General features: G+C 36.4%; 2 protein-coding genes across 2 annotated transcripts; one reads left to right on the forward strand and one right to left on the reverse strand.

Annotated features, from left to right (window-relative positions):
- The first annotated feature begins 315 nt into the window (after positions 1-315).
- LOC110875481 (CASP-like protein 5A2) lies at positions 316-3096 on the forward strand. Its single transcript, XM_022123679.2, has 3 exons — positions 316-838; positions 2195-2327; positions 2599-3096. The coding sequence occupies exons 1-3, from the start codon at positions 618-620 to the stop codon at positions 2788-2790; spliced, it is 546 nt and encodes a 181-aa protein (XP_021979371.1). The 5' UTR covers positions 316-617; the 3' UTR covers positions 2791-3096.
- A 764-nt stretch (positions 3097-3860) lies between these two features.
- LOC110875485 (vacuolar fusion protein MON1 homolog) lies at positions 3861-11644 on the reverse strand. The gene is made up of 13 exons (XM_022123686.2): positions 10940-11644; positions 9836-9915; positions 9374-9445; positions 8794-8935; positions 8579-8700; positions 8340-8472; positions 8141-8232; positions 7190-7271; positions 6930-6994; positions 5861-6139; positions 5245-5336; positions 5057-5121; positions 3861-4217 (listed from the first exon to the last, which is right to left on the reverse strand). The coding sequence occupies exons 1-13, from the start codon at positions 11492-11494 to the stop codon at positions 4122-4124; spliced, it is 1875 nt and encodes a 624-aa protein (XP_021979378.1). The 5' UTR covers positions 11495-11644; the 3' UTR covers positions 3861-4121.
- Between the last annotated feature and the right edge of the window lie 14139 nt (positions 11645-25783).

Genomic DNA, 25783 nt, shown 5'->3' on the forward strand with positions numbered 1-25783 from the left:
CGACTAGTGACTAGTGAGTTCTCCAACCTTGGCCAACATAATCAATCCCGAGCACTCTCAGAACACCCATTGGACCAAACGAAGTACTCCTAGAGGAACCCGAGTCAACCACCAATTCAGGGGAAAACCCGCAACCCACCCGCTCATAGACATGACAGTAAAATTACCAGTAAAACCCATTTGGCTCAAGAATGAAACCCAAATTTCTCTAAGTCTCCTATCATCAAACGAGAGTTAAACCTGCATCTTCCAAAATGCAGACCGTATTCACAATCGAACCATTTACATACCTCACACTCACAAACCAACCTATGATCCAAATTAATCAAACTTAGCGTTACAACATTTCCTAAACAAGTGTCTTAATCACAAACAACTACCATTAATTAGGTCTGCCAGAATTAGGGGATAATACACCACCATAACTCCACTCAAGCACACAATCACCACAAATCCTTTCAAATCCACACGATTCATTCACAAATCAAACCGTTAAATCTCAAATTTACACCTCACAAAACCTAGATCTACAACCAAATCACTGTAATTTCACTATTTCATGAACCGATGACATCATCAGGTAGATAATACGACGTCGTTACAGGCGGTGGTGTAAAATGAACGTCAGTCATCCGTCGGTGCATCCGGTTGAAGCGGCGCCGTTGCCTCCGGCCGACGGACGCGCCGTTGTGCCGCCGCGAGTGAGGATGAAGGTTATTCAAGGTATGCCGGGGACGATCGGCGGTTTAAGCTTGCGGTTTTGTCAGTTTGCGTACGCCGTCGTTTCGCTTGCGGTTATGGCGTCAACTAGTGATTTTCCGTCGGTTACTGCCTTCTGGTAATTTTGTTCATCAGGTTTTGAAGATCTTATTGTTTTAATTTGTTTTTTTTTATATATTTATTTATAAGTTTGTTAGTTGATGATGTAAATATGTAATAGGTGTTGAAGTAGAATTATGTTGCCGATTGTTTAAGTTAGTGAGTTTTGGTAATTTTATTGATCTGCTTCGAGATTTGTTAGTTTCAGATGTGATTGATGTTGAAGTAGGATTGTGTTGTTAATTGTTTTAGGTAGCGAGTTTTGGAATTAAGTTGGAGATGAAATCCGTTTAAGGAGATTTGGAAATTGTGATGTGTTCTGTTTGGTTGAATGAGAGAGAAGGATCTAGAATGGATACTATGAACTGCTTACGGCTGTGTTGATCTTGAAATTTAGTATAATGAAATATAGTTGATCTTGTAAAAGTTTATGTAACGAGTAAAAATTGGAAGTTATAGCATATTCTGTTTGATTGAATGAGAGAGAAGTAGCTAGAATGGACGAAATGAACTGCTAACAGCTGTGTTATCAGTAGAACAAAGCATTTAACTCACCAGTGTGATTTCGATGATTTTAAATTCGTATAAGGATATTTAGTTGATCTTGTAATAATTACTGTTACAAGAGTAAGTTTTGGAAATTATGATATATTCTGTTTGATTGAATGAGAGAGAAGTATTTAGAATGGAGAAACTGAACTACTAACAGCTGGGAAATCAGTAGAACAAAACAGTAAAATCTGCAGTGTATATTTCATTATGAAAATTTTAATCATGAGGCTGCTTTAAGTGTAGGCAGGATGCTACTAGTGCAATAATCAGATCAAGAACCAATTAATTAAGATTATGGTGATTAGTCATAATTCCGGTAGGGGAAGGCATAGCCTTTTGAAAACCATTAGTTATCATTGTGATTAAGATGGATAAAAGTGACACTTATACTCTTATGAAAGTATGAATCCCTAAACTTGATGCTAGAAGTAGGGGAAGACTGATTATATGGACTAATGATTGCTTTAGATGTACAACTATATGTACATGCTGAACATTACTTTCTATAACTATGTATGCTTGGATTATTGTTAAATTAAAACTATTTAATGAAACCTTTTACATATATGTTACTTATCCATCACTTCTTTTGTTATTTAGTGTTGCTCTTTTTAAAGATATGCGTAGTTTCTCGCTTGTCTACTATATGTCTTTGGTGTCGAGGGTCTCTCTGAAAGCAACCTCTCTATCCCTAGGGATAGAGGTAAGGTTTGCCTACGTCTCACCCTCCCCAGACCCTAGTCTACCAATAGCTTTGCTATTTGTGGGATTTACTGGGTACGATTGATTGATAATGAAACCTTTTACATGTTTGCCATCTCAGCTACCTTGTTGCTGCTGTTGCCCTTCAGAGTATGTGGAGCCTATCACTTGCTATTCTTGACATTCATGCTCTTTTGGTTGGCCGGACCTTGCAGAACTATAGAGTTGTTAGTCTCTTTTCTATTGGTGACGGGGTAAGATTAATTACTGCTAATAATTCTACTATTAAGTGAGATTGATCATTATACACCGTTCACCACTAATCTATATACATATCAAATAGGCCCTGTGATATGAACTCTTAAAATTAATAATAAAGGAATAAACAGTATATTTTCAGATTGTATCATGTCTAGCTCATGATTTAGCCATAGGAGAATTCAGAATGTCAGATTAAGTGTTCTTGCTTTATGACATTATTTCGTCAAATTAGTTACATCTTTTAACTTTAAAGTTTATTTGCAGGTGACATCAACTCTAACATTTGCAGCAGCATGTGCATCTGCTGGTATTACAGTTCTTATTGGTAATGATCTCGGTCTGTGTTCTCAAAATCACTGCAAGCAGTTTGAGACTGCTACTGCTATGGCTTTCCTTAGCTGGTTTGCTGCATTACCCTCGTTTCTTCTCAACTTTTGGTCACTGTCATCCCGCTAATCACGAAATAAAATCGTCATTTTGAAACTCTGCTTTTTGTTATGATCACGCCATTCGTGTTTCCCTGTGTAGTTTGTGTGGCTTTTATTGTTTTGATTTAAAGAAAGAATCACGTGGATGCCGTGGGCCCATTGATGTATATATGCGTGTTTAGTTCGTGGATTTGAATGCAACAGAGGAAGTTAAGTTCGTGTTGCAATTCATGTTTTTTGGTCTGTCACGGAATGAGATTTCGTGGATCGAATCTCCAGACAATTGTTGCCTATACATCTAATTCCTATATATTGTTTACTGAGCAATTTTTTATGAGGAAAAAGGACTACCTTTATGATTATGATAACATTTTTATACATATAACCATGTAACTCAGCGCAATTTTTCTAGTCTGATAATTTGCACGAGTATAAAGGTAGACACTCGAATCTGTTTCAGATCTATTTTTTATGAGATGACGAAAACATATTTTTAAAAGTACGCAAGTAGGCTAAAATGTATTTTAGGAACACGTTTATTTAATGTGAAAGTATGATTAAACGTTCCGAAAGGCACACGTGTGAGATGAGTTTTGCAAGGTATGAGTAAAATTCATTAATGTGGTTTTTGATGTTCTCTTGATACAAGCGATGCTTTAATGAAAACGATGGTTGATGTTCACTGTCCATCGCCGCTCCATAAAAAAGTAGGTAAACTTTAGGGGGGAACCCAAAAGTGTCCCAGGTTGCGATCAACGTCCTTATCGCCTAGCTGCCCCTCGGGCACCTCTGAAGAGGGTGCCGCCCCTCCAAGCTGCCCACGTTGAACTTTTCACCATCGACTTCCACCTCCATTGATCTTTGTCTTCAGAAAGTTTCAAATTGCCAAGGATCTTCATAATATTTGCCAAGTTGGTCTTCGTCACTGTTAGGATCTCTCTTCCCTTTCCAAGACCATTGTATCACATCTCCCGTTTTAACATAACAGTCCCGAACTATTTGTTAGCCGCTGGCTGGCTCATACAAAGTAGGAAACTTCCTATTAATCCATACAAAGAACGAGTAAAAAGCCATTAATGTCGCTGCTAACGTTCACTCTTGATCCAAACTATACATAAATAAAGTCATTATTGTGGTTGTGTTGACATTACATCTTGATCCAAACAATACATGAGTAAATATCAGACTGGAAAACACGAATGTGTACATACGTATAAGGTACAAGCCTAATGTATCTTACTAAAGCTACACTGGAACTTTTTAGCTGTTTATTTCCGTCGGTTTTGTACCAAATAACCACTACACTAAACAACAACGAAACCAAAAACAGAGGGACAACACATGTTATGAGGGAGATTATCACCATGAAAAAGGGCTTGCTCCCAACAAAAATATTTCATTTTCCACATCTTTCACCCACTGACACACGCGGTTGCATATCCGTATCGCCGCACCCTACAAAATTTAAGTTACCAACCTTCAGTCTTAAGTTGCAAATAAAAATAAATAAATATACCGGTGTAGTGTGAGGTTCATTGGGGAACACTAAAAAAGTGGGGAACATTGGGGAACCGACTCAAACGAACTCCGAGTGGACTCAATCCAGCGGTGTTGGAACCGGCTCGTCGAACCCTAACTAGGATCTCTTAACCCTAAATCATAACCCCTAAATCCTAAATATATTAGGGTTTGGCTTTTAGGGTTTAGCTTAGGGTTTAGTTTTAGGGTTTAGGGTTTAGCTTTAGGATTTAGCTTTAGGTTTTAAGGTTTAGCTTTTAGGGTTTATAGTTTAGATTTTACGGTTTAGCTTACGTTTTAGCCTTATTTTTTAGCTTTAGGGTTTAGAGTTTAGGAGTTAGGATTTAGGGTTTAGGGTTAAGAGATCTTAGTTAGGGGTCGACGAGCAGGTTCCAATGCCGCTGGAATGAGTCCAATCAGAGTTCGTTTGAGTCGGTTCCCCGCTGTTCCCCACATTTTTAGTGTTCCCCAATGAACCTTCCCCTACCGGTGTAAACTTGCATAATATCACATTTACTGAATCGAAAAGGTTAAAATATTATATACCTAATACACCCATCTCACTAAATATTACTTATAATATGACTAATTATACTATTCTATCTCCTTGCTTTGGAAACTCTCATATCCTAACGAGAGTTAAAGGGAAGGGTATAAATGTCATAAATTCAAAACGAGTACATCTGATATTATCATTTTTTGTTAGGTAAATATGACATTATGCTAAGTTTTGAGAAGATGTATGAAAATATCATATAAGAAAAGGTTAAGTTAACCTTATCTGCAAGAGGGTCAAAAGCTGCATAAAGTTCAAAATCCTGTGTAACCCAGCACAGTAAAACTGCAAAAGGAATATAAAAACTATAAATTTAGTTACACAAACATTAATCAAGAAATACCTTCTGTAAAATTAGAAAAAAGATGATGCATATATATTAAAAAAAAAAAAGAAAGATTGTTTTACCATAGTTTTCATCCCTTCTGAACTGAGTTTTATGGGGGCCTATCCCTTTATCATGCATGGAAGCATAAAGTCTCTGGTACGCTCTATACAATCTTCAAAAAGAAATAAAATCAATGGATACTCAAATACTGAAAAATAGAGTAAAATACCATTTTCGTCCCTATGAGGTTTAGCCAGTTTTGCGACTTTCGTCCAAAGGTTTGTTTTTCCGCATCTGGATCCAAAAGGTTTGAAATCTTGTCATTTTCATCCGGCTCGTTAACTCCATCCATTTTTCTCCGTTAAGTCAGGGGTATTTTCGCTCTTTTTGTTAACTTAAAGGGCAATTAGGTCTTTTTCACTTTATGTACAAGCATTTAGCATAATGTACAAGACCGAACTGCCCTTTAAGTCAACAAAAAAGTCGAAGATACCCCTGACTTAAAGGAGAAAAATGGATGGAGTTAACGAGCAGGATGAAAATGGCAAGATTTCAAACCTTTTGGATCCAGATGCGGAAAAACAAAACTTTTGGACGAAAGTCGCAAAACTGACCAAGCATTAGGGACGAAAATGGTATTTTATTCCTAAAAAATATAATCAGGGTATTGCGGAATTTAGCTAAAAAAAGAATAACCTTTTCTGTTGTGAGGGTGAGCTGATTGGAGATGCAAACTCAGAAGATACATATTGATCAAGGTAAATACTGCGATAAATGAAGTGCAAGAGTCCAGCTGGACCACCTATTATACCTACAACGGATTCAGGTTGTCTTCTTTGATTTTGATGGAATAAAGATCCGGATCGAGCAGACAAGTCAACGGGCAAACGGTCAATATGCAAGCCACCTTCGGACATGGATCTTTGAACTTCGTTTAGAACGTTTGACTTTGAAAGGACTGTTTCAACTCGTATCCTATACATAATAGTTCAAATGACTAAAAAAATAATACAGAGTCTGATTAATGTACACTAAAAAAAGGGTAAAGTACACAAACGGTCCTTGTGGTTGATTATAATTTTGGATTTGGTCCGTAGCTTTCTAGAAGTACATGGATGGTCCCTGTGGTTTGCACTTTGTAATGCACTTAGTCCCCAACTTTTGCCAATAGTACATGGATGATCCCTATGGATTGCACTTTGTAGCGCATTTAGCCCCTAACTTGGATATGTTAAAACCTTTAGATTTGTTAGCTGGGGATTAAATACGTTACAAAATGCAAACCACAGGGACCATCCGTGTACTTTTGAAAAGCTAGGGACCAAAACCAAAATTTTGGTTAACCACAAAGACCATTCATGTACTTTACTCTAAAGAAACTACACATTATGACCCATTACTCAAATCAGCCATTTTGCCACATTTTTTGGACATTAAAAAAGAAAAATAACACTTGCCTGCATGGGAGGCTTTGATGGTGTGCGGGGAGGACCTCCGCACAAGGCCCGCGATTTTAAGGGGCATGCGATTTAAAAAAAAATCCGATACGTATATGTTATCTTTTTAAAATAGTAAACAAATACCACTTTCAATACATGCCATTTACAAATCATTTCTTATAGTTTAGAATTTAGCCCACTTGGAATTAGATTTATTGAACCCAATACTAATTTGATTTATTTTAAATAATAACAAAACATAATGGAAGGGCCCTTTTTTCAAACTCGAACAGGGTATATGAATTCTCAGAGACGCCTCTGCTTGCCTGCATTCTTTAAGATGGAAAAAGGCTTGTGAACTTGCTGTGAGTAATATCAAGTACGTATCAGCCTGCAACGTATATAATGTTGAAGTCACTTCATCTCCCATATAATTTGTAGATAAATCCAATGTGATAACACAAAACGTTCTAAACATATAGTGTATATTTTCGTCTTATAATGAACAACACAAATTAACAAGATTCTGTTATGTAAGCACTTAAGATGTGGAAGGATAATTCTTCAAAAGTTGTGATTCACTCACATCAAGATAGTGAACGTAAGCATATAGAAATGCCATAGGATTGTATCTTGGCAAACATATTGGTGAAAAAGATTCAGATGTCCTGCGTCGAGTTAAATATTTTGCAATGTCAGTACCCTATATATCTCACATAAATGGGTCATATTAATCTATAGATCGAAAGTCACTTAAGAGTTTTACTATTTTTGATGCATAAAGACCTCTTTAATAAGTAGATGCGAAAAAAGCATATTGAACTGAAATAAAGTTTTTTTTAAATGTATATTTAAGTATTTAACACACTATTTACATTAAAAATATCTAAAACTTTCACTAACTAGATTAAAAATATCTAAAACTTTTGGACAAAAGGAATTTTGTGTCAACCTGACCCAGCCTGTTTTGACCGGTACAAAATTTAACGGTTTTGACATAATCCACAATGAGCCGGACCCGCCCAATTTGCCACCTCTGAGTTTATTCTAGAGTAAAATGTCATTTTCGTCCCTGAGGTTTGGCCAGTTTTGCGACTATCATCCAAAGGTTTGTTTCTAAGCATCCGGGTCCAACAGGTTTGAAATCTTGCCATTTTCATCCGGCTCGTTAACTCCATCCATTTTTCTCCGTTAAGTAAGGGGTATTTCCGTCCTTTTTGAGTTTTTGTCAACTTAAAGGGCAATTCGGTCTTTTTCAGGGGTTTTCGACTTTTCGGTCTTTTTACATAAAGTGAAAAGGACCAAATTGCCCTTTAAGTTACCAAAAAAGACGGAAATGCCCGACTTAACGGAGAAAGATGGATGGATTAACAAGCCTGATGAAAATGGCAAGATTTCAAACCCTTTGGATCCAAATGTGGAAAAACAAACCTTTGGACGAAAGTCACAAGACTGGCCAAACCTCAGGCTCAGGGATGAAAATGGCATTTTACTCTTTATTCCATAATATAAAGTAGATAGAAAGAAACAAACTTACCTAAAAGATTCAGATGACATGACGAAGTTAGCCAGCAGCAACATATCATCAGGATGAAGTGATGATTTCTGCAAGCCTACCAGACTAACAACCTGCATTTTAGTTATGTAAGGATGACATCCAGTATTCCACAAACTACAAAAATATAAATTTATTTATTTGTAGAAGGCATTGACATAAGAGTTATGGCTGTAAAAACCTTGTCTTTGCACATCAATATCGCAAAAACGACACCCGTATCAGCAACATCTTGCAAAATAGCACCAGCAGCTTGCCTTGTAGCGTAAGCAAGGGGAAGACAAGTGTATGCATGAAGAAAAGTAGCAGGGTTCCTGATACAAATAGTTATTCACTTTAAGTCATCTAGATGATTTAAAACTAAAATTCATGATGACATATTTAATAAAAAGTGGACCAGAGTAGATAAAGAAAACAAACTGGCTGAACAAGTGAATGAGAGAAGAAAAAACGGCATCTGTTCCTCCGAGCAAAGGAGTCATGTCAAATTTAGGATTTTTCTCAAAACATCTATCGACAGATCTTGTAAGAATAAGTATCATCTGCAGTAATGTCAATGATATAATGTACAATTATATTAATATTATATGTGATAAACATTTCATACAAACCAGAGGGTAGTAAAGGAATTTTACCTGACCATAAAGAAGCTCAAGTTGCCCTCGTAGTGATTCATAAGGTTCTTCTGTACAGCTTATGCAAACTAAATAAATTGGTCCTTTAACTAGAAAAACAACCTGGTGTTTTCCCGCCCTTACCAATTTGACACAATCGCCCCTGAGAAATTGAAAAAGCAAACTATTAATAACTCCTTCATCAAAATAATAATATTAATAACTATGTAATGATAAGGTGAAAGAATCATACACCATTTGTGCGCTTAACATACATCATTATGCATCGTAGGTGTATTTAGTTGAATCCATGACTTCTTTATTATTGTTTCTTTGATTTAATTCTGGTTTGTATGCCATTGGATATTGATTTGTGTTTAATGCGTATTATATTAATGAACCCGACTGTGACTGATTAAATTATTTAAAAAAAATTCAAAAGTCTATATAAAAATCAGTTACTTTTCTTGTAACTATCTTTTTCTAATTATGTTCATGGTCTTGTCATTTGGGTCTATTTTTGTTGGGAGTCTTCAACTTCGCTTGTGTAACGAAAACAAAATAATAATGTTGCATAGCTATTGGATGCTAACATATTTACCCATTTTCCACAAAGGAAATGATAGCTTGCAAAGTTGCTGAAAATCCTGCTAATTTGTGCTCATCTCCGTATCTGGAAACCAATTTAAAAGAGAAATAACATATGTCAAGTGCAATAAAACTAAAAGTTAAATGATTTACATGCAAATTAATTTGAAGCAAATCTTACTAAGCCATAAACAAAATCGACTCATGTAATTGCTTTCATGTAATGGTGTAAATGAATCCTTTGTTTTCGAAATGCAATACATACGTATTTTTACACAAGACTTTAACCAAATTTCAAGTGGTTTGGTGTGTGTATCATACAAATTTTAATAACAGATTCACTAATTCAAAATGAGACTAAAATGGTAACCTAATATAGGATCACAATCTAACAACAATATTCTTTACAGAATATTTATTTATCTCAAAAGTGTAAAATAAAGAAGATATATCATGGATATTAATCCACGCATACCTTGAATATATTGGTTTTCCGGAGTGACTCAGTATAAAGAAATGTTTCTTCCTTTTCCTCCAAGAGATAGAAGCATCATCCTGCACTTTATTCATGATCAGTTGAAATACAATAAAGACAACAGTTTTGCACAGGCACTATCAACATCTCTTGTCAAAACAGAGGATGAAAGAAATCTGACAGATCCCCTAGTTGATGAAAAAAAGTTAGTTACATGAAAGAAATCTGACGGAGGATCAAAATTTTATAAAACTAATTTTTCAGGCAAGAAATTCACGGCAGGCTTACATAAAAAGCATATTTTTCATATGACTAACGGTCACATTTTCTACCACATGTGAACTATGCAGTACTAACAGTATTATTCGGTCCATGTGTGACTTGACTCCCACAAATATCATAATGTTAGGTTGAATTCACAAGAGAAAAATGCCTATAACCAATCACGTGGTAGCTTAAGCTTCATGCCCAAGTTAACCTTCTCTTTTACAACCGGTGGACATCTTGCTCACACTGTCACACATGTTCACACTTGGTAATAAAACAACACTACACTACCTTAACGAGCGCATCCTAAAACTCCAAATTCATTAAGTTGTTTTTGGTAACACTTACATTTGGTTTCTATGTTTACAAGTTTCGGCATTGAAAACAAAGTTTTGTTTTGTATGTCAGCAATGTAGCACAATTAAGAAGACTATTTCCTCTCAATAAATAAGACGAAATCTTGAAAATCAACAGTATAACCCGTGCTTTGATAATAACCGATCCTCGACTGCATAAAGTCACACTACTTTTGCTTTCTTTACTGGCATATAATCCTTTCTCAAAAAAGTTAACTCAACGTTGAAAAAACCATAGCAAAACACGCGTAATACGTTGCAGTATAGAGTTAGTTCTCTGTTCCTCCAAAACAAACACTATTATATAGACCAATGTTCCTACTGTCAATCTTGCATTTCTACTATTGCCACTTCCTAGATGCTAGGTATACCTTTGACCGTAAACACGTAGATGAACCTCATTTCTCACTAAACTAGCCTCAAACAAGTAATCAAACTCCAAAACTGAAACAAACAATATAACTGCATGCTAGAAAACTACCTCATCAGCATGGCGTTTACCACTAATCCATTCTGCTTGAACAGAATCCACCGTATTCACTCCATCATCACCAACAGACTCACCGTTATCCCTCACTTCTCGTATAACATCAGTACCAGAACCACTACTAACACTACCACCACTACTACCTCTCTCACCGGCATAACCACTGCTGCTAGGGCTCGACAATCCTCCATCCACTTCCGCCTCAACCTCTACCTCAACATTATTATTCATCCACACTCTCGATCCACTGGCATGACTACTCTCACCAACCGAATTGTTGTTATCTATCCGAATCTCGCCAACAGTTTCATAACTTTCGTTCAATGATGAATCGTTGATTTCCGATACGGATTCGTGATAATATTCGGCAGAAACTACTGCTATTGTTTCGTCGATTGGAGAGGTGAATGAGATCGATGAGAGCTGATTCTCGATTGCGTCTAACGAGTTATCGATCGAATTGGAATTAGGTTTTTGGACGGTTGAATTTGCTTCTTGTTCTTCTTCTTCGTCGGATGATGGTGGTTGTGAGGTTGAATTGGACGCCATTATTGGTGATGTGATGAGATTTGACGATTGATAGTGTGAGATTTGGGGATGAATTGGATTGTTAGGGTTTTTGATTTTGGAAATTGGGGGAAATGAATGAGAAGGTAGTTGGTTGGTGATGTTGTGTTCTTCCCCTCTGTAAAGACTTTGTTATGAACAATACATCAGACAAAATGATAAATATATGGGCCGGGTTTGTAAGGCACTAAGGCCTAATTCGATTGGGCTCACTTACTGTATTTTAAGGCCCGTATACTTACATTTTGACCCATCAAATAATTGATTGAAAAATATAGTTAACTAGTATTAAGCACCTCCGTTGCGGCGGGGACAAACACCAATGTCACATTACTGTCATCGACCACCAAAACTAAAGTTGCAGCGTTTTAATGCAAAGAAACTAAACCGAAACGTAAAATATGTAAAAGAATAACTAAGTCGATTTAGGATCGGCGCGTTGCAATGAACCTGTCAAACGGGAAAAAATAGACGACATAAAAATGTGTAACCACACACGCACGTTGTGCCGTGTTAACTCGCAAAATTTAGAACGTAAGGCAAAACGAAAATTTTGCGAAAAATGAAATGTATAGAGGACCAAAGTTGAAAGTAAAAAAGTTGTGAGGTTAAATTGCAAAAGATGAAAAGTTTTGGGGTTAAAAGTAAAAAAAAAAATCAAATAGTTTTGGATTAAAAGTAAAGATGAAAAGTTTTGGGGTTAAAAATTAGAAAAAATTAAATAGTTTTGAGTTAAAAGTAAAGAATCAAGTAATTTTGAGTAAAAGTAAAAAAATCATTTTTTGAACCCCCAAAGCATAAGGTACAACATCTTCATACCTAAACTTGTTGAAAATTATAGTGTTGCGTAATGGGTAATTGGGTGATGGGTAATTAGATATGTATCATTAGATTTAGCAGTGAACTGAAAACCGATTTGGTGGAAGTGGTCTCAGTTTCAACGGTTTCAAGCTGAACAAATGGTTTGATTAGGATTAGAGGTGAACGGACCGATTTGGTGAAATTGGTTCCGGTTTCAACGGTTTCAAGCTGAACAAATGGTTTGAGAACTCCTGTATTGAAACCGGTTTGGAACCAGTAAAAATCAAACTGCTCCTTTTTCCAATTCAAAAATCAGTTTCACAAGAGTAAATTGCTAAATTCGTCCCTGAGGTTTTACACAAATTGCTAGATCAGTCCAAAATCAAGATTTGCTGCTAAAACAATCCAAAATCAAGATTTGTTTTGCTAATACAGTCCAAAAAAACAGACGCCGTTAAATATAGCAGTTGGACTGTTTTAGCAATAAATTTTGATTTGGACTGTTTTAGCAGCAAATCTTGATTTTGGACTGATCTAGCAATTTATGTAAAACCTCGGGGACGAATTTACCAATTTTCTCAAAAAAAAGTGATTTTTTAACTGTTTTTGATATTTAATTTGACATTAATACACCATTAATGAATTTCAATAAAAAAAAGTTCTAGTAATTTCTTCAAAAATAATAAGTGATTTTTTATTTGTTAGTTATTTTTTCCATGTAATTGTATTATCGTTATGTCATCTTAAACTTTAATTATGATACATATAATGCATTTCGAGTTTATTAAGTTTTTTTTTATCATTGGCAACATCATAAGAAATTTAATTTGGTTTCTTAGCTTTTTCTTTTCACACTAAACCACGATATTTAAGAAAAAATGTATTTACCGGTAATTTTACCGTCGTGTCTACGGGCAAGTGGGTTACCGAGTTTTCCTCGGAATTGATGGTGGACGACTCGGGTTCGATCCTTGAGCCAAACGGGTTTTCCCCGGTAATCTTATGATCTTGAAAAAATGAATAGTTTTTTTTTGTTAAAATTTCATTATGGTGTATTAATATCATATTAATTACAAAAAAAAAAAACTTAATAAATTCGAAATGCATTATATGTATCATAATTAACGTTTAAGATGACATCACTTAGACCACCCGTAGTGGGACGTTTTTTTTTTAAAAAAAATCAAAAATAACGCTGTAAAACGCCCCGCCTACCATTACAGTAGGCGTTATTTTCGAGAAAAAATGTTGCCGGCGTTTTAATTAAAACGCTTGTACCAATATTGACCAACCAATCACCAACCACAACGGCTAGTTAACGGCTAGTTGATTTATTTATTTATTTTTTTAAACCTTTTTCCCATATATATATATATACAAACACAATCAAAACTCATTCATTTTCAACCAAAACTCTCAAAAACTCTCTAAAAAATACAACCATTTTATAAAAAACTTGATGGATTCTCCTAGTTCTTCATCCATGGTAAATTTTTACTACAACGAGTATTTTGCGGACGGCGATTGTTCGACCGATGAGGAGCTTGAGCAAGAGGCGGTTACGAGTGCTTGTCAACTAGCGGTGAGATATGTCAAGCATTCTCTTCGCCCCCAAGCAGAAAAAAATAAAAGAGGTTATATTGAACGAGACCGACGCGCGGCACACGATCGTTTGATGAAAGATTATTTTGATGAGGCGCCGACATTTTCGAACGAATTTTTTAGGCGTCGTTTCCGAATGAGTAAGCGGTTGTTTCTACGCATAGTCGACGACTTGGAAGCCAACTACGATTATTTTAAACAAAAACCGGATGCAAGAGGGGCACTTGGATTTACCGGTATCCAAAAGTGTACGTCGGCGTTACGAATCCTTGCTTATGGTAACACTACCGACATCAACGACGAGTATCTAAAAATGGCGGAGAAAACAACACGAGACAGCTTGGAGCATTTTTGTCGCGGTACAATTCTTATACTTACTTTTATTTTTTTTTAAACGACGAGCATGTTTACAATTATTTTTTTTGAAGCTTATGTTTGTCTATATTTTTTATAAAGGTATAACTGATGTGTACGGTGCGCGTTATCTTAGAACGCCCACATGGGACGACCTTCAAAAAATCTACGAGGTACATAATGCTGAGCATGGTTTGCCTGATATGATCGGGAGCATAGATTGCATGCATTGGCGTTGGGATAACTGCCCGACTGCATGGCGAGGCCAACACACACGTGGTGACCAAAAAGGACCCACTATTATTCTTCAAGCAGTTGCTTCACAGGACCTTTGGGTTTGGTCGGCTTACTTTGGCGTGGTCGGGTCATGCAATGATATCAATGTTTTTGAACAATCTCCGTTGTTGGAGGAGTGGATTTCTGGCAAAGTTCCAAAAGTGTCGTTTTACGCAAATGGAAACTACTACCCTCATGGATATTATTTGAGCGACGGAATTTATCCTAGGTATTCGATTTTTTTCGTGAAGACGTATAGTGATCCTATTGATGAAAAAAGAGCATATTTTAAAAAGGTTCACGAGTCTTCACGAAAAGACATTGAGAGATGCTTTGGGGTTCTTAAACAATGCTGGCAATATTTGAGAAATCCTTGTCGTGCATGGAGCAAACAAAAAATGAGAGATGCTATGTACGCTTGTATAATCATGCACAACATGATTTTGGAAGACGAAGGAAAAGCGATATGCCAGAATTATGTGCCAGAAGCCGTTGAAGAGGAGCATCCACAGGCGACAATGGAAGAAAGAGTGAATAATGCGCGAGAGTTGCGTTACGAACCGTACCATTCCCAGCTAATGGTTGATTTGGTACACCACGCATGGTCGGTTCGGTATGTACCACCTGAGGGAGAGGAAGAAACGAAGGACGAGGAAGACGAAGTTGGCAAGGGTGAAGAAAGCGAAGACGAAAACTAGTGTTTTTTTTGTTTTTTTTTAATTTAATCGGATTTTATTTTATTTTATTTCTAGTATTGTATTTTTTTTAATTTAATGAAATATTTAAAGTTAAAAAAAATAATTGTGAAATGATTGAATGGGGGTTATTGGCATAATGCCCCACTACGCCACTTTTGCTATAATGCCCCAACGCTGACTAGGATGCCACGTGTCAGATAATGCCCCATGGTGGGGGCATCATGTTTGTTCACCACTACACATGGTCTTATTATATTTGAAGAAATTACTAGAACTTTTTTTTATTGAAATTCATTAATGGTGTATTAATATCACATTAAATATCAAAAACAGTTAAAAAATCACTTTTTTTTAGAAAATTGCTAAATTCATCCCTGAGGTTTTACACAAATTGCTAGATCAGTCCAAAATCAAGATTTGCTGCTAAAACAGTCCAAATCAAGATTTGTTGCTAAAACAGTCCAACTGCTATATTTAACGGCGTTTGTGTTTTTGGACTGTATTAGCAAAACAAATCTTGATTTTGGACTGTTTTAGCAGCAAATATTGATTTTGGACTGATCTAGCAATTTTTTAAAATCTGAGGGACGAATTTAGCAATTTTCTCATTTCACAATAACCGGTTGTTACTTTTGTCGACTGAAATCGAAACCGGTCTGATAAAAAATGGTTTTATGCATCATTTATTAGATCAAGTCAAACTCTAATTAGATTATCTTAGGGTCGTCTCTAAATAACCACATCTATCTCTTAATATTTGAACAGGTCAAACTCTTAAACCCTGAAGAAGTTAGAGTCAATGGGACATCATTTATTCATCTAAATTTCTAGTTTGTTAAAAATTAAAGTGTAATTTTACCCTCTGTGGTTTGGGAGCGTTGACACTCTTACCCCCTACGTTCAAAATATTGTTGTCTTAACCCTCTGTTTATTACTAATTACATCAAACTTTGACCCTCTTAACGGTCAACGATTGTTTGACCATTAATAAGAAGGTGAAAAGTCGTTTTGCCCCTGATTCTTATTATTTTACTTTTTTATATCTAAAAATTCAATATCAATTCAGAAAATCAACATCAATTCAGATTCAAAATTTCCAAATTCAACATCACTTCAGATTCAAAGCTACAAGCAAATCAAGTCGAATTCAAAGCTACAAATTCAACATCAATTTAGTAAATTTTCATCATCTTCTTTCTTGTTATTCGAATATGTCGGAAACCCACAATTGGTGTGTGTTTTGGAGAGAGAAGAACAAGTAGGGAGAGATAGACTCCGAAAGATTCCAGTGAGTTTTCCAGTGTAATTGTTTTTTCAATGAATTGACTTCAGAAAAGCGAATTTAGCATTCAAAAGTGAAACTAGATCCACTTCAAGTGAATTTGTTTTGATGGGTTTGAATTTGGTCGACAATTGATCAGAGTACGTGTTTGGTTGACAATGAATGGTTAATAGAACCTTGAAATGACCAGAACACATGAACAATTGATATCTGATTGGAGTGAATGGGGATGGGTACAATCGTTTCGCTTTTTAATTGTAGAAAAGATCCCTCATATTCAAATCCAGATCCATTGACCAAATTGCATCGATAGACGGTGGTGTGAGTGCAAAGGTGGTTTCAGGTGGAGATGGGTGATGTCGAGTTTAAGTTTTTGAAAGGATTGTTCATAGTTTGGTGGTTGTAGGCGAAGATGAAGGTTTAAGGTGGTGGCTACGGGTGATGGATGGTGGAGGAGAATGTAGGTTGACGGAGGTGGGTCCGGGGTGGTTGTTTGGGAAGGTGATGAGTGACGGTGGTGGAGAGTGTCGGTAGTTTGTTGTGGGTAATGGGGTTTGATTTGGAGGATTGCGTACCAGTGGTGGTGGTTTAGATCTGAGTTCACGAACTTGAATTTTGAACATTTGAATTTTGTGTGAATCGAGGTGTGAAATTTGTGTGAATGAGAAAGGGGTTTTTTAATATAAAAGTATAAATATTGAAGATTGGGGTAAGATTAAGAAAATGCCCTTGCCTATAACAATTAAAAAACCTTTGACAGTTAAGAGGGTCTAAGATTGATTCAAATGGGAATAGACAGGGGGTAAGGCAACAAAATTTTGAAAATAAAGGGTAAGAGTGTCAACGCCCCTAAACCATAGGGGGTAAAATTGCAGTTTGCGCTTTGTTCATTTACCAATGGGGTTGGTGGCTTGTTAGCAAAGGCAAAGCCTTGATTTTAATAGTGAAAATAAGAGAATCCTTCCCACTTCCTTCTCTTCCTTTCCTTTCCTCTCCGTTTCGTTCTAATTCAGTAGGATGGATTTTAGCTTAAAACCGATTCCTTTCTCTTGTCTTCTTTTTCTTTTCCTTTCTTTCCATTAAAAAAACTATAAAACACGCCTTTCATTTATTTCCTTCCAAATCCTTTATCTTCCCTCCTTAAATGAAACTCAAGAACACATCGTTAGAAATATATAGATTTGGAGGTATTGGTTTAAGTCCCACGGACAACAATTTTTTAAATTCACCTTTAAAAAAACTAGGTTTTGTGTGTGAAAATAGATTATGAAATCAGCTTAGTCAATGTGTCTTTTAACTCGAATTGGGTCGAGTATGTGGTGGGGATGACAATGAGGAAAATTTTATTGTGCGTGTGAGAATATGTTTAAAGAGTATGAGATGTGGATGATGAGGTATTTGTTTATGCATGGGAAGTATCAGTTTGTGTATAGCAGTCCAACTAAATACCGATAAACGACTTGATCAGAGATGTCCTATGTGATGTGCTTAAGCGGACATAAATCTCTGCCAAAAAAAGCCATGTGAATTTTTTGACAAACCCTCTTGAAAAGAGGTCCACTCTTAGACCAACGTATGTTCCTGTGTTCGGTTGGGCATGTGGGAAACACGCTTGTGTAGACCTTACTGTAGTATCCCCCTTGTTGGGCTCAGGGAAACCGTTTCGTGTTGGTCAGGCTGTGTTGAAGGCATAATTAGGAAAAATAGATAAAGATGAAAAAACTTGTGTTGAGAATCATCATGTCTTCATTCCATTTGCCTTTGATACTTTTGGTTCCATTGCTCTTCAAGCAGTCGGTTTCCTAGACAGAGTGCAAAAGGTCGTGTACTTTCGACGTCGAGGAACTAGAGTCTGTTTTCAGTAGAATTGGTTTGGTTATTCAAAATGGGGTTACGACACAACTTATTGTCCATTTATTTGTCTTTCTTATGTCATTTTCTTTACTATGAATATCAGATTAATATAACTAGGAAATAGATGATTTATAGAACGAAAATGAGGTACTAAGGTACAAGTGATGACCATAACGTGATAAAAGGAGCTCGTTATATAGTTAATACTTGATACAAACTCGAGCTTATACATTTATTTCCATTCAGATTTCAGCTCAATGACGTGTACAGTGTACTCTTTCTTTAATTACCAGGTGGGTTATCTGAAAACATACACGAGACTCACATTAAGAAAGTTAGTATATAAAAAGTTAAGGCTAAAAAACCAATGTATTTGAGAACACCACTTTTTACCCAAACAAAATACAATTATATGATCTCAATTTACTCAATGTGAAAATCTTAAATTTTATAACTTGACATAACAAATTTAAGGGGCTGTTTGACAACTTCTGAATGGGTAAGTGTTGAACCAATAAAAGGTTTGAACCAATAAGAGTCAGTATAATGCTTAACCATTTAGAGACAAATTTCTGACCAATTCAGATAAGAGGTCTTAACCATTTAGAGACAAATGTCTGACTAATTAAGATAAGAGGTCTTAACCATTTAGAGACAAATTTCTGACCAATTGAGATAAGAGGTCTTAACCATTTAGAGACAAATGTCTGACTAATTAAGATAAGAGGTCTTAACCATTCAGATCAGTATAATGCTTAACCATTCAAAGGCAATTGTTTGAACCATTCAGACATCTGCTCACGAAACAAACAGTCTGAACCATTAAGCGTTCAACCACGTCACACCCCAACCGATGGCTGAATCATCGGGGCGTGGCACTGAGCGAAATAGATTGTCCAGAAGTTTCCATAACAACTATAATTTACCAATTATTTAAGCAACATGTCCCATACCATGTCATAAAAGATAATATAATTATTACAGACAAGATCTAGTCAAATTGTTCTGTTCCGACAACTCAGATTTCAAATACAGACAATTGTTTATGTGTTTCTAGACCTTTCCTAGCCTCGATTTCACAGCAAGCTAAGCACATAAGCATCCTAAGCACCTATCACATACGTTAAAGTAAAAGTCAATATACATAGTGTAAAGGTGAGCATACAAGTTTAATAGATATAATAGAGTTCGAAATCGTTATGCATAACTAGCACATACACATTGTAAAATGAGGCATGTTAGTTATTGACATGAACCTATCGCCACCAATGACTGCGGGTTGACTGCCCAAGGCAGTTCGTAATACACACTCACCACTGTGAGCTGTGTAACAAATTGTCCTTAACAACCCCTGAGTGAACAGGTGCTGAGTCGAAACAAATAATACTATCGTTGCTAAGGCAGGTAGACAGCATTCCATGTGTAAACATAACAAACAAGCATTCATTAAGTCACGTATAACATGCGGTAATTGGTTAGCGATTAAAGTATTGCGTAGTGTGTTTGATGTGATTTAGAATAAGTAACGTATGTAACACCCAAAAGTGCGTAAAGCAAAAAGGGATCGAGTATACTCACAGCGGTGATGGATTGAAGGGAGCGCTTAGAGTGAGATTAGCCTGATTAGAATGATAGCATAACGATAAGCGATGCGTAAATGGTGAGAAATGTCAAGGGTCAGACGGTACTCCGATCGGATGGCAAATCGATCGGGTAGCCGGTCGATCGGGTGACAATCCGCTCTGATGGTCATCCGGTCGGGTGACCTTTCGAGTGGATTGTTTATTTGTTTGGGAAGGATGTGTTTATGTATGATGGCTTGTCTTTTGAAGTTTTCATTGTAACATTTTGAAAACAGAGAAGTATCTCTACCTTTCAGGTCGATCGATCGAATGGTCGTTCGATTGGGCGACAATCCGATTGGTTGGACACCTCAGTGAGAACAAGTTCACAGCAGTTTATCGCTCGATCGGATTGTAGTCCGATCGGGTGGCAATCTACTTGTATTGAACATGTTAAAAATTGTTTAAGTTGTTGAAGTCAGAACATTACATGGTCGAGTGACAACCCGGTGGGATGGCAATCCGATCGGACAGCAGTTCGTTCAACGTTCAAACCCCAATTGTTTGAAACGAAAGTTAGATGTGGGACCCAAGGTGCAGTTCAATTGGGTGGCAACCCGATTGGGTGGTAATCCATTCGGACAGTAGTCCGATCGGACGACACTCCGACCTGGTCGACCTGATTGTCTTCTTCCTTGGTTGTTTTGGTAGTTTTGTAGTTTTATCGAGACGGTGTGACAACGTGCATTTTGACCTTAGCGACCTGATCGAACCGTAATCACCCAAGTTCAACCAGTTAACCGGTTCAAGATGGTTGTTCTTGGTTAACCTGAAATCGGTGGTCTCGTGGATGGAATCCAGATCTTGAACCAACACTACACTAAGAACGAGTAGAGGTCAGAACGAGTTTCGATTTCATCGGTTTTGAGTGTATTGAGTGTAAAAAAGTTGAAAGAAAGTTAGAAACCATCTTTCAATCCTTTTTCACCATGAATATGTTCAGATCTATGAAAGATCTTTGTTTATTTATGTGGAAATTGGTCAGATCTAAGTTGTTCTTGGTGGATTGAAGCCAAAACATGAAGTTCTCAAGAACACCATGATGACGTCATCCTAGAACACCTTGAATCTTGATGATTTCATAGTTAAAAGTTAAGATTCAAAAGATAGAAAGGTGTAGGAGTGCGTGTAGATTAAGAAAGTACGAGATTTAGGATGAAATCTTACCGGAATCGCGAGATATCGAAGAAAAGGTGAGCAAAAGCGCTGGTCGGACAAGAGAGTGCAAAAGTGGTAAGTTGTGATGTTGACAGGGGTATTTATAGGTTTTCCCAAAAAGGAAAGGGGAGGAAGGGCCGGTCGATCGAGTTGGCAGCCCGATCGAGTGGCTGGTCGATCGAGTGGTAGCTCGATCGAATGGCTGGTCGATCGGCTGGTCACTTGGTTGATTAGCCACTTGATTCGAGTGTTCAGTGCGACGAGTTTTGCCGTTTCGATTGCGATTGCGAGCGTTGCGATGCGGTAGAGTTTCCTATTCAAATTACTTTTAATCCCAACTACTATATCTAACATACAATCATCCTATTTCATTTGCGTTTAGCGTTTGTGATTCGATTGCGATTGAGTTTCGATTGCGTTTTGATTAATCACCACAACACAAACGTAAACAAACATGCACAAGTAACACATAAGGCACACACACACATAAAACAATATCCGGAACGCGTAATTCGAGTTGCGAGCGCGATTGCGATAAATGATAAGCGATAAAACAGGCGATAAACATCGAATAAACGTCGATTATTAATAATTACTCCACATAATACAACTAACGTAAAAGTATAAAAGACTATCTACAAGTCAAAGAAGTCAAAACAGGAATTGAGCAAGGAGTGACATATCGCAATTAGAAATCTTTTCTTCCTTTGACTTCAATCTTGATTTTGACTTTGACTTTCGAAACACGGGGTGTTACAAACCAGTAAGAGGTCTGAACCATTAAGAGCTTAAACAAACAGTCCTAAGTGAAATCCTAAACATAAATGTGTGTCTCAAGCATCATTACACCCTAAGCAACTACACAACTATGTATTTGGGATTACAATAATACATATGGTGTTGTTTGTTTTTTAAGAGGTAAAATGTTTGTAGTATGCGAACCACATCTGCAAACATCTGTAGAAGAAGAAGTGGACCAACCCTCTGCAGTCTGCAAGAAGAAGGTTGTTTGTTTTTTAATGTATGTAAACTTGTAGGATCGATTTCGAACCCGGACGAGTAATTCAGAAGAGTTCTCGGATCAAATCAGAGGCGGAATACAAAGATTTGATCTTCGTTTAGCTTGTTATACACTTTACGGTCTCTTGTATTGATTAACGTGACGATACAATGGCTGGAGACAATTTGGCAGCACCTCGGCTCCAAAATCAAAAAGTTCCAAATGAAATGACTAAGTCACCTATTTATAGGCCAAGGCTTATAAGGAAGTTCACCTTATTTACAATAATGCCACCTTGCCTTTTTCTATCTAATATTATAATATAAAGTCTCGTTTTCTTCAGTTTCTTCGAACTCCGTGACCTAGTTCTATCATTTCTATTACAAGACTCGACACAAGACGAAGTCAACAGACATATGCACCAACAGTCCCCCCCTTGGATGTTGACGGAGTCTTCAGTACGAGACGTCGGAACGTCAAAACTTCAGTCTTGATCAGTCTTCACGCTTTTCCAAAATATTTGACGCTGATGCATCCTTCAAACTCTCTCATTCTCTTTTCTCACCATTATCAGCTATCACAGATTCAGGACCATCTCTTGGCTCTTCGTAGCAACAAGATCAGAAACCTGGCTTTTTCGTCTTCAGACTCCCTCTTTCGATGAGCTGGGATCGCAGTCTGAAATTCACTATCTGCATACCTGCACATACTCTACCCAACAATAAGATTTGACTTTATGCTTGCCACTTGAATTTAGAATGATTAAATTGGTTTCAGATTAATGAGCCATTTAGTTAATTCAAAACCTTTCTCATTTCAACAAACTTTCCCAATCCTGTTGTTCATCATGTTTAGCACTTGGAATTTTGAATATCAGTTTTCCAACATCAGTTTTCGAAAATCTTTTTGAATTTTTCAGAATTTAAAACTAAAACACAATATTTTTGGATTTTTGATTTTAAAAAGAAATGCATTAAAGAAATATATACAAACAATATTTTTGTGAGTTTGTGTAAGAGGATCATATCAGTTCATGAGACAAATCACTAGCACCGTTAAGCTTTAATCATTTTAAGTTCTAAACGATTCACGTTGATTGACGATATAATTGTCCTCTTAAGCTCAATCTAAAAACTTTCGAAATGCTTACAGATATGTTAAGGTATATTAATTTTGCACTAAATTCTTATGGACCCCACGATCTCAGCATATCCCCTCATCATGCAATACACTAACTCAAGTAATGCCTTTAAACTTACATCAACTGTGATATGTGCGAAAACAAAGCAGAATGTTTAAACATTAACAATCAGGTCGATACTTCCGTATACGCAGAGAAAGTCCAATGTTTAAACAAAATAAGAAATAAAAAACAAGTTGAAATTGTTTAGGCTTTAACCACCAGGTCGATACTCCCGTATATGCAGAGGTGATCCAAAGCTTAAACGAAACACCAAAGAAAATAAAGCAGAATGTTTAGGCACTAACATCCAGGTCGATATTCACGTATACGCAGAGGATGTCCAATGCTTAAACAAAATAAAGAAATCAAACAAGTTTAAATCTTTGCAAAATGAAATGCACAATCACAGTGACTTTTTTAGCAAGTTGTGAAAGTTCACAAACTAACCGGTTTTTATGCTACTTTAGCATTCAACAATTACTGAATAGGCACACAATCAAGAAGGACAAAACTAAGTACTATGCTTTCAATCATGTTTCCCACTAGAACTAGGCTTTTTCATTTAAGTTTGTATCGTTATCGCAAATCTACTAGTCTAGCTGAGCCTATCGTCACATCTTTAGTGAGACCGTTTATCACATTTTACTTTCCAATTCTTTAGCGTGCTGTGATAGTCTAACTGATGTACTATCATTTCCTCTTGTCTCAACAGAACTCATTTTTTGATTTTTTCAATGTTTTGAATTTTTCAAATTTTCTAATTTTTTTAAAATTTTTCTCCCCCTAAAATCAAAATATATTTCAATTTTGATTTTCTGGGAAAATTTGAAAAATAAAGCAGTAAACTATACAAACAAAGTGACAAACTGATGAGAATTGCCTCAATTCGCCATCCACTTGGCTTAAACAGTCAGAACTCCCCCTGACAACAAACTATTTTCCCATTATGATTTCAAAACACTTAAGTTTGTTTTAATCAAAATGGTTTTTCCGGAAAATTAGTTTTGTTTGCCATTTCACAAACACGGGGTTTAATTCATCACACTATTTTCAACCACTTGTAGGTTTTTCACAAAAACAATTTCCAATAATCATACCACTTGTAAGATAGTTAAATCAAGTACAACTTAATGTCCTTGATTAACCACTTGTAAGTCGAAATATCACAATTACCAACCTGTGAATTTCTCAAGAAAGATGCCGATTCCTACTCCCCAATTACAACCTGGGAGTTCCGGCAAGTCAGGTATTTCATTTAAACAGTTTCACCCAAGCCTGACGGTCCTTGGGTGCTTTTGAAATTCCTTTTGACAATGATGGAAAATTTTCATCATTCATTGTCAAACCGGAATCACCACTTTTTACCTCAACCAATGGCTCCTCTGGTTTTGACTAACCAGATTCATTACCTGAACATGGCTCCTTTGACTTTGATGAGTCAAGATCATTGCCAACAACTGGCTCTTTTGTTTCAGAAGAAACAAATTCATCACCAGGAACTTTTCTTTTCTTCACACTCCATTCTGTCCTCAGATTTGCATCTGATGAATTCATTTTGCTTGATTTGTCATTCTTTGGAGAGCAAGACGATTTATCAGAACTCTTCTCTGATTTTCTTGTTGTATCCGAGGACAAAATCCTTTCAAGGTACTCTCGAGCTTTCTTTCTTTTCTTTCTCAGTCGATCTTTCTGCCCTTGTGAAAGCTTCACTTTCTGTTCTTTCACCTTCTGTTCTTTGGGCTTTTCTTCGACCTTGACTGATTTCTTCATCTTTTTCTGAGATTCAGCCCTCGATCTTTCCATTGATCTCATTGGGCAATCTCTTGCAATATGTCCTTTGATTTGGCAGTTATAGCATCTCCTCGTCTCAAACCACTGATTCTGGCAGTTAACAACAATGTGTCCTTGAACACCACAAGTGTAGCACACTCTGTTATCATACCATTCACCACTTTCACACCAAACGCTCAGATCATAACATTGTCTGGCTTTGTGGTAATTATCACTCCTCCTGAAAGCTAGATTTATCTTTGAAGCACTGTGGTCAAACCTTCACCACATATTACCAACTTTTTGTGAGTTTTGATTTTTCAATTTTTGTGGTTTTTTATCTTGATTGGATGATTGAACTGATGAGCTTTTATTCTTGTTTTGAACATTTTCTGAATTTTTTATTTTTTGTTTCTATTCTACTTTCTTCTTCAAGGGTTTTTGCGTAGAGCATTCACCCTTTTCAGTTGATTGCGGAACAGTTTCTTGAAATTTTTCTTTTAATTTCAAAAATATTTTCTTTTTCTCATTTTTCTCATTTTCATCATCAGTTTTCTCATCACAATCTGAATTGATCGGTTTTGGACATAATTGATCAATCATTGCTGCAGTGGTCACAAAACTTTTCAATTTCTTCTCAAGCTCATTAATTTGATTTCTTGCACTCTTAG

The sequence above is a fragment of the Helianthus annuus genome, chromosome 1 (genome assembly GCF_002127325.2).
Source record: "Helianthus annuus cultivar XRQ/B chromosome 1, HanXRQr2.0-SUNRISE, whole genome shotgun sequence".
NCBI classification, from domain to species: domain Eukaryota; kingdom Viridiplantae; phylum Streptophyta; class Magnoliopsida; order Asterales; family Asteraceae; genus Helianthus; species Helianthus annuus.

Excerpts from the sequence above, each read along its gene's own strand:
- LOC110875481 (XM_022123679.2), top strand. The coding sequence starts at position 618 with ATGAACGTCAGTCATCCGTCGGTGCATCCGGTTGAAGCGGCGCCGTTG. Across the intron at positions 839-2,194 it reads CCGTCGGTTACTGCCTTCTG|CTACCTTGTTGCTGCTGTTG; the intron begins GTAATTTTGTTC and ends TTGCCATCTCAG. Across the intron at positions 2,328-2,598 it reads TCTTTTCTATTGGTGACGGG|GTGACATCAACTCTAACATT; the intron begins GTAAGATTAATT and ends GTTTATTTGCAG.
- LOC110875485 (XM_022123686.2), bottom strand. The coding sequence starts at position 11,494 with ATGGCGTCCAATTCAACCTCACAACCACCATCATCCGACGAAGAAGAA. Across the intron at positions 8,233-8,339 it reads TATTGATGTGCAAAGACAAG|GTTGTTAGTCTGGTAGGCTT; the intron begins GTTTTTACAGCC and ends ACTAAAATGCAG. Across the intron at positions 6,140-6,929 it reads TTCCATCTTAAAGAATGCAG|GATACGAGTTGAAACAGTCC; the intron begins GCAAGCAGAGGC and ends TATTATGTATAG.